The 16,802-nt window shown below is 39.6% G+C and overlaps 1 protein-coding gene across 1 annotated transcript; it reads left to right on the top strand.

Annotated features, from left to right (window-relative positions):
- Positions 1-10,640: 10,640 nt before the first annotated feature.
- On the top strand, positions 10,641-13,482 carry LOC124013179. Its single transcript, XM_046327402.1, has 2 exons — positions 10,641-10,792; positions 12,194-13,482. Exons 1-2 carry the CDS (start codon positions 10,642-10,644, stop codon positions 13,246-13,248), a joined length of 1,206 nt encoding a protein of 401 aa, XP_046183358.1. The 5' UTR covers position 10,641; the 3' UTR covers positions 13,249-13,482.
- Positions 13,483-16,802: the final 3,320 nt, after the last annotated feature.

Genomic DNA, 16,802 nt, shown 5'->3' with positions numbered 1-16,802 from the left:
TTCTCTCCCGTGTGAATCACTATATGTTTGGTTAGTTCTCCCTTCAGCTGAAATCGGTTCCCACAGTCTCCACAGCTGAAAGGTTTCGCCTCTGAATGAATCCTCGAGTGCATCTTCAGTCGGCCAACCTGAGTGAAGCATTTGCCACAGTCAAGGCAGCAATGAGGTTTTTTAGACGCGGTGCTGCTTTTTGTATGTTTCCTCAATGGTGGGCTGCTGTCAAGTCCTAATGGGTCGCTGCTTATGGCTGAGCTGTGGCTGGAGGTATTACCCTCATTATCTAGAGGGTTACACGAACTGTCAAGACCCTTTATGTGAGCCACAGTGCCAAAAGGGTCGTGATCCAACAGTTTAAAGTCACTACCCCTGTCCTCCACGGTCTGGGGAAGATCACATTCACTTTTCACACAAGGAGGAGTGAATATGAACTCTATGGTGTCCGTCTCCAGGCCTTGAAGATGTCCTACCTCCTGACTGGTCCAGATTTCCTCCTGTTCCTCTTTAATCTGTGTGAGCGCTGGTTTCTCCTGACTCAAACTGGGGCTCCACTCTTGCTCACAGTGCTGCTGCTCAGGGGTTTCTTCCTCTTTTATCTCTGTTGTGATCCGCAGAAGTCTCCGTAGCCGGTCATTCTCCTCTTTAGATCGGGAAATTTCCTCCTGGTACTTGGCTACCACTTTCTCTACAACGTCAAAAATCTCCACAGCAGCCACTGTTAAACGTTCATTAACAAATGCACTCAAAGACTGGAGTTTAGCCATTTTCAGAAGACTGCGAATTCGGTATTAAGTTTCGTGTCTTCCTTGGTCGAAACAATGACTGTTCGATATCAAAACAAACTCGCTTCCAAATCGATTTCCGTGTTTTCTTCTTCTTTTATTCTTTCAGTGGGTGCCGAGTCCAGAAAAGGAAAATAGCGCCACCAGCTGGATGGAGTTCTGAGCTGCAATAGGTGATATGGTGAGTGTGAACCAAGAACCGGAAAGAGCCCCACGGTGTAAGTCTGTGGAGTTTGCATGTGGTGAAATTAATGATGTGAAAACGAGAGTGACAAAAGTTGAAAAAAATGTGGAAAGGGTGGAAAATAATAACAATGTCTACCATAGACGTCTCACTGATCTGGAACAATACACAAGAAAATGGAACCTGAGACTCTACGGCTTGCCAGAGGTGGAGAATGAAGATGTGCGAGGAGAGGCTATCCGTATCTGCCAAGAAGTTTTGCCTGCAGAGAAGAACAAAGTTGGTGATACCATCGACGTTGTACATCGCCTCGGCAAGAAGCAACAGCAAAACGATTCAAGACCCAGGGGTATCATCATCCTATTCACTACCAGATTCTACAGGGATGCTGTCTGGAAAGCTGCTAGGAAGAACACCTTCCTTCAGAGCCATGGTATGCGTTTTGCCGAGCATCTCAGCCCGGAAGACATAGAAAGAAGGAACAAGTTGTGGCCAACGATCAAGATAGCACGAAGTGAGGGGAAGGCTGCTTACTTCGTCGGAGGACGAGGTTTCATCAACGGTTCAGAAATCCATATTCCTCCCTAAAATCTCACCAGAAGGAACAGGTTGATGGTTTCAGCCATGGTATTCTCATTTTCCTTATGTTGTTTACCTAACAAGTATCAGGTGACTATTTTAAAGGAATACTCAGGTATTTCAATTCATTAGTTTGTTCTTGTATGACCAGAAGTCCTATTTTGTTTATAAACTTATGAAGAAGATTGAAAGCGGAATTTATGTTTTATGTATACAGTAACTAAGATACTGTTTTAAATGGCATACAGGTCTGCTCTGACTTTACACGGTTATTGTTCTATTTAGTTATTAATACTTGTTTCCAAAAAAGGTCTTAGGAACGTTTATATGTAAAACATTTTGTTATTCAATTATTTTATGATCAGTTTTCATATGTACTTAAAATAGTAGGTACCCTTTTATTTAAATTATTATTTGTATGATTTCTCAGAATAGTTCCTGATTACACTAAAGAGGGTTTTTAGTCTCTCTTACTACAAGAACCCTTGGTTTGGTCTTGAACATTATTTCCAGTTGAGTTGCATTTCAAAGGTTATGGAATAAGCTATTTTCACTTTAAATTGACTTAAATGGTGCAGATCTTGGTTCCTTATCGTTTACGTTCACTGCTCCTACGTCTTTGACTCATCCTACTACAGTTTATACTTTTATATAATCTTTGTTGTTTTGTCTTTGTCTATATTATCTCTTAATACTAGGGGGTTACGAAACAGTGTGAAGCGCAAGGCCTTATTTTTATTTGCTAAACAATTTCGAACAGATTTTTGCTTTTTTCAAGAGTCTCACTCAATTTCTGCTGATGCCAACTTCTGGAGGTCACAGTGGGGCAACGATATTTGGCTTTCCCATGGATCTGAACGCTCTGCTGGTGTCGCTACAATGAAAAATACCTTTGGTGGTAATATTCTACACTCGGAATGTGACCCCTTTGGTCACTTTATTTGTCTTGTGATCAGTTACAATGACATTACACTCATTACTGTAAACTTCTACGGGTACAACACCAAACATGAGAATGATGAGTTGCTTGAATCTAAAGAGAAACATACTTCATTGGTTATCTAAATTTCCCAATTCGTTATTATTGATAGGAGGGGACTTTAACATTACAATAGATAATTCAACTGATAGATGGCCCCCAGGTAGGCCAACCAATCAGAATTTGGGTTTAATACTTTTTATGGAAAAGTTTGATCTTACTGATATATGGAGAGAGAGGTTTCCGGCCGACAGATCATTCACTTGGAGTAACAAAACAGGCTCCAGACAATCCAGAATAGATTTTTGGCTTATATCCAAATGTATTGATAGGGAGTGTGTTACTACAAATATTTGTACTACTCCCCTCACAGACCATAAGGCTATTTACATTGATATCAAAATATTTACCCCTGATACAAACCTTGGTAGAGCATCCTACTGGAAGCTAAATAGCTCATTATTAAATAATGATATAGTTACATTTGAGGTTAAAGATCTGCTCTCACACTTTTGGGAAAGGGCTTGTGAAGAAAAATCTTATTGCAAGAACTGGGAGCTCTTTAAATTTGAGGTGTCCAAATATCTTAGAAAATATGGTAGTAATCTTGCTAAGACCAGAAGAGCTGAGGAGGAAAAGGTGATCATTAAGATAACTTCCTTTCTCAGAGGTCCCCAGCTGACCTCTTGGGGAGGAGAAGATGGAACTAATTGAGTTACAAAATAAACTGGATAATATATATAAATTAAAAGCAGAAGGAGCCTTTATTAGATCTAGGAAAAAATGGATTGAGGAGGGAGAACAGAATTCATCCTATTTCTTTAGACTTGAGAAATTTCACTCTAAAAATAACACTATCCATAAGTTAAACATTGATGGTGTTATTACAGATGACCAAAAATGTATCGCTAAATACTGCAGCAATTTTTACAGAAAATTGTATAGCTCTACGTACTGTCAGGAATCCACAGATATGTTTTTTAACTCACTGAATAATGTTCACTCTATCAGTGATATAAAATCTAAACAGTGTGATGAACCCATCAAAGTTGAAGAGATTATAGAGTCTATCAAACATCTAAAGAACAATAAATCACCAGGTGTTGATGGAATTACATCAGAATTTTACAAATTATTTTCTGAACAAGTAGCTCCCTTCCTATTCGAAGTCTTTTTAGAGAGTATTAAAAACAATGTTCTCCCTCCTACAATGAGTCAGGGGTTAATAACACTAATACCTAAGCCTAAAAAAGAAGTGCTGCTCATCGATAACTGGCGTCCAATTTGTCTTCTTAATAATGACTATAAGATATTAGCCTCACTACTTGCAAAAATAATTAAAGAAGTTCTGGATGCAATCATTGATGAAACACAGTCTGGCTTCATGAGGAACAGACATATTTCTAACAATGTCAGATTATTATTAGACGTACTTGACTACTCAGACCTAATAACTGAGTATAGCTTCATATTATTTTTAGATTTTTATAAAGCATTTGACACAGTAGAGCATCAGTTTCTCTTCCACTCCCTTGAGAGACTTGGCTTTGGGGATTTTTTCTGTAAGGCTATTAAGACTCTCTATGCAAATGGTAACAGCTCTATCAAATTGAAATATGGCACCTCACCTAGATTTGAGTTAAAGAGAGGAATTAGGCAAGGTTGTCCTATCTCTCCGTACCTGTTTTTATTAATCACCCAACTTCTTGCAAATTCTTTAAATAATAGTCCTGTACAAGGTATTTCCATAGCTATAATAAATATTATAAGCCAGCTGGCTGACGATACTACACTTTTTCTGAAAGACGCTAACCAAATTCCCATATCGATCAATGTGATACAATCCTTTTCCAAAGCGTCTGGTCTATATCTTAACATTAAGAAATGTGAACTCATGGCTGTCAAAGATTGTGTGACACCTTCATATTATGGTATTCCAGTAAAAGAAGAACTTACATATTTAGGCATAACCATTACAAAGGATCAGAAGTCTAGAGGCTTACTAAATTTTGACCCTCTTATTAAAAAAACCCAGAAGAAACTAAATCAATGGCTACAGAGGGACTTATCTTTAAAAGGTAGAGTCTTAATAACCAAGGCTGAAGGTATCTCTAGACTAACATATGGTGCTCTATCTTTATATCTTGACCGTAAAATAAGCAAGGAGATAGACCAGATGCTTTTCAACTTTCTTTGGAGAAACCGTACCCATTACATTAGGAAAACTGTTGTAATGAACATTTATGAGAATGGTGGACTGAATTTTCTGGATTTTACTACTTTAAATAATACTTTCAAGATCAATTGGATAAAACAATTCCTAAGAAGACCCACTTCTATCTGGAATTGTATTCCTCATCATGTCTTCTCTACTTTTGGTGGCCTTAACTTCATGTTGTTTTGCAATTATAATATTGACAAAGTTCCAGTGAAACTTTCTGCTTTTCATCGGCAGATTTTCTTTTCATGGTCCTTAATTTATAAACACAATTTTTCTCCACACAGATATTATATATGGAATAATCGGGATATATTGTATAAAAATACCTCTCTGTTTTTAGAATATTGGTTCAGAAATAATATCCTATTGGTGAGCCAACTGGTAAATGCAGAGGGTCTTTTACTCAGTTATAAAGAATTCTTATCACTTTACAAGATCCCTGTAACACCTAAAGATTTTGCAATTGTTTTAGATGCCATTCCCTCAGGTGTTGCTATGTTATTCAGGAACATGTCAAGACCTGACCCTCAGAGCCTACCTTCTATTGACCCTGTTGACTCATCAGTAGGAAAGATTTGTTTCTCTTTTGGTCCATTCAACAACAGAGCGATACGATCCTTGTTGCAGCAGGATGTTGTATCTATACCTTATGTCATGCCTTATTGGAATGGATTTATTGATATTATCTGTTGGAAAAAAGTTTGGATGTTGCCACAAACATACCTACTTGTTAACAAAATTATTCATAAATATTATCCTGCCAACCACTATATGAAGAAGTTTAAGGAAAACATCAACTCAAATTGCTCCTTTTGTAATGACCACCCAGAAACAGTTGTGCATCTTTTTTGGCATTGTATGCATGTAAGAAAACTGTGGCAAGACATCAGTAGGTTTATAATTGAACACATTTATGAAGATTTTACACTATTGTGGAGAGATGTACTGTTTGGATTCTTTACATACAATAGAAATAAGTGGAATCATTTTTATGTAATTAATTTCATTATTCTTTTGGCCAAATTTCATATACACAAATGTAAATTTACAAACAGAAAACCACATTTTCGTATCCTACAAAAAGAAATTGAACTGTATTTTAAGACAGTTAAATGCTCTACTAACAAAAAAGCTGTTAGAATTGTAAGTATATGCATGTCCCTTAAGGTCCTTGTGTAATTGTAATGTGATATTGTACCCCCTAGCTCGATTGTCCATTGTTTGTAATCTATGTATGCTTGTGTTCCCTCATGTGCTTTATGTATTGATTTGTTGTTAATAAAAAAATATAAAAAAAAAAATAAAATAATAAATAAATAAAAAAGTCTATAATACCCATGAAACCTAACGATCAAACAGTGAAATGGTTCTAATCGTTTTCCATCATTCATTTTTCACATAGGGAATTTTAGAAACACTTAAAATCAGGGCTTTGTTTTGTGTAGGCTTACCCTAGCGTGACGTTTTGATAACCGTGTAAATCTCTCTCGGGCAAGGATACTTTTAACAATATATTCGGCTTTATTTACTCTGATTTGAAAAAAACCTAATTAACATCAAAGTAGACATTCTGCAAGACTACAAATCCCTGCAAGCTCCTGCACATCATCTGTAGCTGACATCTTTGCTAACAGCTGTGTCAGTTGAAAACTTGCACAAGACATTTCACAGAATATTCCATTTAAAGAAATGTTGCCAATTTATTAATCACTAAATTTAGCTAACATTAGATAGTTAATCCAGAGATTCTTACCTTTGCCTCAATTTGTCAGTCTCGTCCATATCATCATGGCATTTGTAGTTCTTTATGATAGCGCATTTTTAAAGGGTTAAATACAAGTGAATATATTGATAAAAGTCACCTTGTCCTAGGGAGATTTACACAGTTATCAAAACGTCACACCAGGGTAAACCGACACGAAACACAGTCCTTATTTTGTATTTCTAAAATCCACTATGGGAAAAATGTATGTTGGAAAAACGATATAATTGTTTGACTGCTTGGTTTTATGGGTACAATGACTCATACTGTGGTACTCTATAGGGCAGTGGTCACCAACCGGCCGATTGCAATCAACTGGTTGATCTCCAAGGCATTCTTAGTCGATATCCAAACCATTCTCTAAAAAAAAAAAAACGATAAAGCCTTGCGTTCCAATTTTTATTTATTAGTCACACTCTGTTGGCTGTAGGTGCACCCGATTCAGCTGCCCTGTGTGCCGGGTAGGCAAAGTGTTCCCATTTCATGTCTCTGAAGGTACAAACTCTGCCTTCCCGGCAGGTCCGGAGAGCAAATCAAATGCACTATAGGCCTATCACTGGCCAATCGGACAACTCAGATGACCATGTCTGCAGTAACATAGCAGGCGTAAAAGAAATCTAAAGCAAAGTTGATACTGTGAGATATCAAAACGCATAAAACCATGACTAGATAGAGACTGTCAACGAATACAGCAGAGAGCTGCTGTTTCTATGAGTGAGTTCATGTTTAAGTTTGTACTCAGCACCGTCAACACGTTTTATTCAACCCTCACGCTACAAACCAGCACTGCAGCTGTAAGGAATGAGTAGGACAGTGTGTAATAAGTATAACACCTTGGTGTTATTTGTGGCTTGTGTCTTTTTTTTATATCGAGCCAATAGTTCACTTTTTGTGTGTATATGAGTAACGTAATTTGTGCATGAGGCAGAACGTCTCAGCAGGGGAAAAGGAGAGTGGAGGGATGTGGAGAGGCGGACCCTCAGAAAAATCAGCCCAGTAAAACAAAAAGCAAGTGATTTAAATGTATGCTCACTCAAGTGGGCCTCACAAGTAGTACAACAACTGATTTATTACCGGTGTGATCATGTAGCTTACCTCCAATTTTATATATATATATTTTTTTTTTTTAAAGGTCCGAACAACAATGTATTGGCACGGCAATTCAAGCAAAGCCAATATGCGGTAATATTGTATTGGGCCTATAGCTTACTGCACAAACCTCATTGCTACGGTACTGTTTTTGATAGGTTAATGTTGCATAGGTTTACATTTTTTAAGTCGTGTTAAAAAATAAATAATCTGAGAGGTATATCTCGGCTTGTATTTTGACTCAGGAAGTGATCTTAACACACAAAAGGTTGGTGACCACTGGTATTGGGTGTGACCGTGTAAAATGTTTAACGGAATCAGTATAATAAAATATAATAAATCCCGTATACAGTAACAGTTCAGGTGAATAATTCTTAGGCAGTGCAGTTGCAATTCAAATGAAAAATGATTGGGCATAACATTAACAGACTTGTAATAACAGACGATGCTACTGTATCATTCTGTAGATCAAACAAACCAGATGGGTTCAGAGGATAATTAACATCCTTTCGGAGAATTTACTAGGGGTAATAATAGCTTGAGTTGATTTTGTTGTGATAAGCTCTTTTAACCCGGAACTAAAGAAGAATGTAATTGGTCCGCTGCTTGATTAAGTTCTGGGTCCATACGTGTTAAGAGAAGAGATGAGGAGATTCTAGAATGAGGAGCGGAACCGGAAAGAGGAGCTTCAACCTTTTTTGCAAGTTACGGGCTGAAATTCGAAAGATGCTAACACCCGCGAAATTGTGATTTATCCTTGTTCTTCATGATGCTCTTTGCGCTTTTAATGGACCTCTGAGACTATCACAGTGCAGGTGCATTTATATGGAGAATTGATTACACACATGTGGATTGTATTTATCATAATTAGTCATTTGGGTCAACATTGGATCATTCAGAGATCCTCACTGAACTTCTGGAGAGAATTTGCTGCACTGAAAGTAAAGGGGCTGAATAATTTTGCACGCCAAATTTTTCAGTTTTTGATTTGTTAAAAAGTTTGAAATATCCAATAAATGTCATTCCACTTCATGATTGTGTCCCACTTGTTGTTGATTCTTCACAAAAAAATACAGTTTTATATCTTTATGTTTGAAACCTGAAATGTGGCAAAAGGTCGCAAAGTTCAAGGGGGCCGAATACTTTCGCAAGGCACTGTACATGCTCTGGAAGCAGTGTCATTGGTCAGGTACATGCTCTGGAAGCAGTGTCATTGGTCAGGTACATGCTCTGGAAGCAGTGTCATTGGTCAGGTACATTCTCTGGAAGCAGTGTCATTGGTCAGGTACATGCTCTGGAAGCAGTGTCATTGGTCAGGTACATGCTCTGGAAGCAGTGTCATTGGTCAGGTACATTCTCTGGAAGCAGTGTCATTGGTCAGGTACATGCTCTGGAAGCAGTGTCATTGGTCAGGTACATTCTCTGGAAGCAGTGTCATTGGTCAGGTACATGCTCTGGAAGCAGTGTCATTGGTCAGGTACATGCTCTGGAAGCAGTGTCATTGGTCAGGTACATGCTCTGGAAGCAGTGTCATTGGTCAGGTACATGAGCCGGAAGCAGTGTCGAAATTAAATATGAATTACATAGTATACTGTTAATTTGACACACTATGCTGTTTTTACTTAAGAGAATTGTCTATTATGTTATGTTAGTATTTTTACTGATACAAGCTTGTCGTGTGACTTAGTCATAAGTCTGGATGTACAGATAAGAGCCCTTTGGGACACGACCGCAGTTTGTGACATTCTGTTTTAACAACCGACAAGAGTTCAGATGTGTGGACAGATGTGTGCTGGAGGGAACAGACAACGGTGGCAACGTCAACTATCTTAATCTGCGTCGATAAAACTGTTGTTTGAAAGAATCTGCGGTCTCTCTTCCCGTAGAATTTCTCTGACATACTCTTACTTTTACATACAACCCCCTTTAAAAAAATATCCATCAGGATATTTGATAGAAAAAGATGTGATATTTTTGGGACAAAAAAAGGATTCTTGTGGAAAGACGCATCATGAAATGGAGAGAGTAATTCTCTCGACTACATTTTTGACGTTGGAATACACGTTCATCTGAGAATACATACCTTTCCCCTTCAGCACCTCTTCGCAAAACAAGTTTTTAGAAAGACACCACTGCGCTTATAACCAGCAGCTTTGCACATTTGGGAGGCGTTAAGTAAACGCCCATAGTTGCCAATCCCAGTTGTGTAATTTGGAAGGAAAGCATTGTCATTAGATGTAGCTCAACTAAAAACATTCAAGCATAACACTGTCTACCTTCTGTGTTGATAAAATGCTGTTTATAGTCCTGGAATTAAACAGCATTTTACACTGTTGCCTTATTCTGCCAAACAGGTTCTTCGTTGTCACACTGACACATGAATGAATGATTCAGGGCAGACAATGCAAAATATGTTGTTTGCATTACCTTCCCTGAGGCATTGATTCTCTCATGTGTCCGTGTGACAACGATGAACCTGTTAGTACAGTTTGTCCTCTTTCAAGTCAAGTTTTGTGACTGTGTGACATGGAAATGGCACAAGATTTGAAATGATTGAAACAAAAGGTTGGCATTCAGCATTCCATGTACCGCTTACGTCAGAGACATCTCTGAATCTAAAGAATATGTGGCATTGAAAGTATGACTCGTGACTTAAATACTGAGTTGATTCTAAATTCATGTGTATATATTGACATACCGGGACTCTCTCCTAGAGGGGATTCATGAAAAATACAAACCACACAGTGTGGTCGCTTTACAATTATTACAAGATTTGGAAAGGGTGGCATGCTGCTCATCGTTTTCAGCATTCTATGAAATGTATTGGGATTACCGGCTTGAATTTCATTTTGGACAGTTGAACGCAAGCCATTTCAATTCATGTATTGGAATTATTTTCAGATCCAATGAACAGATTGGAGTTTGTATATTGTGTTACTAAGGATACCGATAAACTGTGATTTTAGTTGAGAGTTGGCAACAAAAAAAAACATTTTTACAAAATAACATTAGGAGATTATAGTGTTAAATAGCCGTGGCTTTTTGCCCATGGAACTTTGGGGAGTGGTTAGGACACGTCTACATTCTGCATATAAACAAGTCGGCAGGCTAAAAGTGAAACTATTGCTATACAATTGTAACCATAGCAGCCCAGCATATTACCACTTCAAAAACATTGAATATACTTCATTCAAAATAGGTAAGTTGTTCATTTATTAAATATGTATTTGCATTCAATGTACAATTTGTAAACATGTCATCTGCATAATGATGGACATAAGGAGGTAAGCTGGTTGGTTACAGAAAGTCTTGGTTGTTTTATTAGACTAGTTGGACAAGACGTTCAAGGTTTGCTCAAAGATGCTATCTTGCAATGAGGCTTGACTGATTTAAGACAACAATGTAGGCCTAAATGTTTTCGAATTGTTTTACAAGCACGCCTTGCCAGATTTTTGTTTTGTTTTGTTAAGTTCCTCAAATGTGCTGATAATGTACCAAAGCCAAGCCACTATCCTTCAACGTTCCCAGGGAAGGACGTTTGATAAATAACCATAGGACAACAACACTCTCACCATGCTTTATGATTCTTCGAACGTTTTGTGCGAGCTGAGAAGTCTGCATTGAAATGCAAATTCCTCTTGAGGACACATTTCAGGCTCAGAAGGTTGATCACGTGATCATCTGTTTAATGATGGTTAAAATATGAAAGGGAGAGGGGATATTGTATTGGGACTATTATTTATAATTATATGTGGATTAATAAATAGTAACCCAACTGGGATACATTCACATTACCCACAGATCTAGACTCAGATTACCATAACCCCAATACTGATCTGCCATCGATGATGAAAAACATCTCACTATCGGATTGTCTTCAGTCCAGTTACTAGGCTACCTGTTCCATAGGTCCACAGTCCCTCGGTCGATTTGAAGAAAGTTAGCAAGGCATTTCAATGTACTTGTGCATGTGACAATAACACTTGAAACACATCCCATAGTGTCCTGTTCTAGTCCTAGGCCCTACTGTATGTCTCATGCCCAGTTAGGCTCCTAGTCTCCAGCAGTTTGTGGCCTTAGTAGTAGCTGGCTATGAGTCCCCTGCCTTGTGAGGCCCTAGGCCTCCTGTCCTGCTAGGGTCTCAACCACCTGACTTGGGGTACCCACCATTTCCTGAACCTGTGGGCCTGCTGCCTTCAGGCGTGTACACCTAAGCCGGTACCCTCCTGGCCTCTATGAATGGTCACGAGAAATTACACTGCTCCTCTAGTTTTACAGTCAGATGCAACTTGACTGTCCTGCCTTTGCAGACACCTTTTTATAGTTCAGATTTACATAGAAGGGCAGATAGGCAGAACAGCAAAAGGACCATAAGGGTGAAGTCCACCTGTAGTTAGTGTGTGTTTCTGTCGTGTTGAGAAGAGGATGCAACCCATTTTCTCAAGGACCACTCCGTAGAGACAATGACAGAAAAGTGTGTGTCCTCTTTCACTCAGAACAGTTCAATAAATGTTTTGCGCGCACTCTTTGACAATCAAAACCCACTCTTATTCTCTCTCCATCTTTCCACCTTTTCTACCTTGCCCTCCCTCCTTTCTAGAGAACATCATAACAATGGAGACACTGAACGAAATTGATCACCTCAAATCGTCTGGCTTTGGTAGACCCCGGCCCAGACACGGCCTTCAACTCCTTCACTGGTTCTCCCATGAATATGTCACATTCAACAACGACAGCGAGATGGTGACAGTGCGCAACCCTAAGAAGAAGGCGTTTGGCTTCCACCGCTTCTTTGACAACATAGAGGAGCATGATGGGCAATGTAACCAACTGCTACCAGACCAGGACTTACCGTACTACGAAGTGGGCAATCTGAATGCTGCAAAGTCTGAGAACCTACCGCATGATGTCCGCAAAAACCACACAGGACACAATGACGACAGCGACATCGACCGGATCATTATCAGCCTCCAGTCAGACCGTGTGTTGGACAGAATCTACGTGACCCAACATGATCATCACAGAGGTGCTTTTGACCCCCAGCACACCTATCGCATCAGTAAGGGGTTGATCAGTATCATCCGTAATCTGGACCTGGATGATCTCCTGGAGCAGACTGGATACTCACTTCCTTGTCCTTCCTCCATGGACACACTTAACGAAATGAGACACCTCGAGTCATCTGGCTTTGGTACACCTCCACCTAGACACGGCCTCCATCTCCTTCACTGGTTCGCCCACAACTACATCAAATTCAACAAAAAGGGTGAAATGGTGACAGTGAGCAACCCTGAGAAGAAGGCGTTTGGCTTCCACCGCTTCTTCGACAAAATAGAGGAGCATGATGGCCAATGTAACCAACTGCTACCAGACCAGGGATTACCATACTACGAAGTGGGCAATCTCCATGCCCCTGGGACTAGGAACATACCGCGTTATGTCCGCAAAAACTACACAGGACACAATGACGACAGCAACATCGACCGGATCATTATCAGCCTCCAGTCAGACCGTGTGTTGGACAGAATCTACGTGACCCAACATGATCATCACAGAGGTGCTTTTGACCCCCAGCGCACCTATCGCATCAGTAAGGGGTTGATCAGTATCATCCGTAATCTGGAGCTGGATGAGCTCCTGGAGCAGACTGGATAGACGTTTCCCACCTGGCCAATGCGCATTTCGACAGAGGCATCGTACACATAATTATTCTTTAACCTCATTTCTGATGGTCAAATCCAAGATTTCTAACCAAATGATTTATTTTCTTACAAATGTATACTAGGCATGGGTATGACATCGTTTCTTCGATATTCCCCATACATGATGTATTGTAGGAAATTGTGAATGTTTTTATTTAGATAAAGGTCCTTGTTTTCAGATGTTTCACATCCTGCCACGTTTATTTTGTTATTTTTCCCCAACCATTTCACCTGTGTGGTGGAATTGCTACCTTTAACTAATAATGAGGAGAGGCAAAATTAACAATCAATCAAGGTATTACTTTGATTAAAAACGTATTATAATCAGGAGGCTGGTCACACCATCCACGCAGGTGAAATGGAGTGGGAGCCTCCTGTACAAAGAGTACAGGAACATTTATATAGTCAAACTACCCCGAGCAAGCATCTGCAAAACACGTGATCCTATGTATGTGTTTGTGTGTGTGAGGGGAGGAAACCAGGTGAAAAGGTTGCCTCAGTCTTTCGCAACTGAGAGAGGACAACAGGAGCCAGAATGACAGGGAGTCACTCCAGATATACTTCCCCTATGTATGGTCGTACTGGCCACACACACAGAACACACACACACACACACACACACACACACACACACACACACACACACACACACACACACACACACACACACACACACACACACACACACACACACACACACACACACACACACACACACACACACACACACACACACACACACACACACACACAAAACATGAATATTTTGCACAGAAACAGGCTCCAAATAGATTAATAGCTTTATCACTGGTGTGCAGAATATAACACGTTCCTCTGTCTCCAGTTAAGATAAAAGGAACCAGTTAGTTTCTGTCAGATCTTGGCTGAGCGCCCAGGTATCATTCTACACACACAGAACAGCTAGATCGGGCCGCTTATTTATACACACACACACTTTTCTATCTTATATGAGTTACTTTCTTTCATCTCAAGCCCAATGCCTAGGCTTAAAGAAGGATATTTTAGTACACAAGCATTAGTAAGGTTCAACAGAAAATGCCCTCACACCTGCAATAGTTATTGCCACACTAGTCGGAACTAGGAAACTGTAGTTATACACGTGCTGCCAGTAGTCATTGTAGCGTTTAAATCTTAGTGGGGAAAACAAAACATGTTTTCGTAGATGCATACCAGCAAAGCCACTACACAACACTAAACAATACATTAATTGCACTATAACGGTGAAAACGGTGACCACAACTGTTTGGGCCCTACATAAAGCTGTCTCACCAGCAGTCCCAACACAATACCACTGCTACACCTGGCTATCAGCGGAGCCTTGTCTGGCAGCAAAACAGTTAATACAGCCTCATTTACTGACTTTAAAAAAACATAGCTGATATGGCTGACTTGCTTAAACAAATGTGGTCCTTCTGTAGCTCAGTTGGTAGAGCATGGCGCTTGTAACGCCAGGGTAGTGGGTTTGATCCCCGGGACCACCCATACGTAGAATGTATGCACACATGACTGTAAGTCGCTTTGGATAAAAGCGTCTGCTAAATGGCATATATTATTATTATTATAAATGTGGTTTCTACAGACAATTAAGATGTACAAACTATGGCATAAGGGGACGACAAGCGGATGAAAGGGAATCTGTAACTTCGATTCAGACATTAATGAGCGAGCTAGGATGGACGTAGTCAATACAACTATTTGTTCAGCACTTTTGAAATGTACAGCGACATAATCAAGAACATGGGCCCTTATTGCAGTAATCTCCCTGTACACCAAGTCAGAACCGTAGGATAAATAAAGACAGCTTATAAGCAGACAATGAAAGCTCTTACAATATTTTATGATGACATTTTTCAAAAACAGGCTATAGGCTACGTGTGCACCACCAAGTCAGAACAGTAGGCTAAATTATGAACAGCTTACTACACAACATACACTTAGTATTACTTTCTTAGCTGCAGGATACATATCTCCCTGTCACATTACATAATTTATGCAGCAGCATACAATACATTTTTTGACTCACTCTGTTCTACTGTGATCACTGGAACAGGAAGGTGGCGCGGTGGTCCTTCGTGGGTAAATTTTGTCATCAAAGTCTGGCATTCTCTGAATGTATGGTGCTTTCAGACAACTGGGGGAAAAACAAATCTGAATCATTACGCCAGTGATCTTCAGGTTGGAGCTCTCTAAAGAGGCCCAAGTTCCCGACTTGGAATTCCGAGTTTAATGACCGTTCAAAACGTATTTTCCCTGTAGGAGCTCATTTTCCCAGTTGTATTGAACTCACTGAAGTCTGATATTTCCCAGTTCTGAATTTCCAGTTGTTTGATTGCGGCAGACGTCATGCTGGACAGCAAGGCCCATGTTGAATGTTTATCCTTTTAAGCTTGGAAAAGAAACCCTTAAACTGAGACTTGGACTACCCACCCACTACACTGAGTAGCAGGCTTGTGATTGCTTCGCAGTTAGCCACTGATTCCTTCCAAACCACTTATTGTTGAATTTTTTCTAATTCCAACTTGTTGTGTAATGTTAATGTCCAATGGCCGATGAGCACCGTTAAGTTTTATCTATAATTTATTTTCATATGACAAGGATTGAAAAGGATTTGCAAGTCGATTATTGACTTGATTCATGATGATGACTGCTAGCTTGCTACTAAGATCTTGAAAGTATGATGTTGTCATGATCAGTCCAATCAAAGCTATGGTAGAGATAACATGATTTGACGTCATTTTATCTGTGGCCCATGACCTTGAGCCTTCTTGGATGGGCACCTATAATGTAACTCTATGGCAGCATCGAAGGGGCTTGAATTTTCAAGCTCTCCCCGTAGATTTTGCTGTGATGTGTTGTCCCCATGAGTGACAGAACACTGAGCCAATCACGGGGCAACTAGAGAACATTACCAACCCCTACACTTCATATTTTCCGCTGGCTGCCCCACCACCACAGACTGCACTGAGCTAGGCTGAAACACCTGCATTTTGGACCAGCCTTACTCAAGAAAGCAAAAAAAGAGACAATTTTTGTATGCAGATTTATTAACAATTTATTTTATTTACATTGTTTGCAAACTGATATGTGACACGTATCAATGCCAAAATAACATGCAAAACAGCATGTTATCACATGCATGCTAAACAGGTGAGTCTCAAAACAGGTGGTTCTCTGCACCACCTGCCCTGAATGACGGCTTGCCACTGCGTGCTGCATTCAAACAATTAGCAAGTCAGAAATGTCTGAGTTTCCTAGTTCCGACAAGCACGTGAACACGGCATAAGTGTGTGTGTGTGGAGGGATAAATGTTTCTAATAAAATAATTGATTAGTTAATGAGTTGTTTTTTATTTAAAATGTTTAGTACAAAATGTTGAATTGTATCAATAACAGTCTCAAAACATTCCAAAACCAATGACTGGGAAATTCTGGTTTCTAACGTGAAAACATCAACACCACACTTTGAACAACAGCATATACTGTACTG

Source organism: Oncorhynchus gorbuscha, linkage group LG24 (genome assembly GCF_021184085.1).
Source record: "Oncorhynchus gorbuscha isolate QuinsamMale2020 ecotype Even-year linkage group LG24, OgorEven_v1.0, whole genome shotgun sequence".
NCBI classification, from domain to species: Eukaryota; Metazoa; Chordata; class Actinopteri; order Salmoniformes; family Salmonidae; genus Oncorhynchus; species Oncorhynchus gorbuscha.
This window is presented reverse-complemented; position numbering and strand designations above follow the sequence as displayed.

What these genes read in the sequence shown, in the direction of transcription:
- LOC124013179 (XM_046327402.1), top strand. Translation starts at nt 10,642, where the DNA reads ATGGAACTTTGGGGAGTGGTTAGGACACGTCTACATTCTGCATATAAA. An exon ending in ATATACTTCATTCAAAATAG is followed by an intron (nt 10,793 to 12,193) that starts GTAAGTTGTTCA and finishes CCTCCTTTCTAG; the next exon opens with AGAACATCATAACAATGGAG.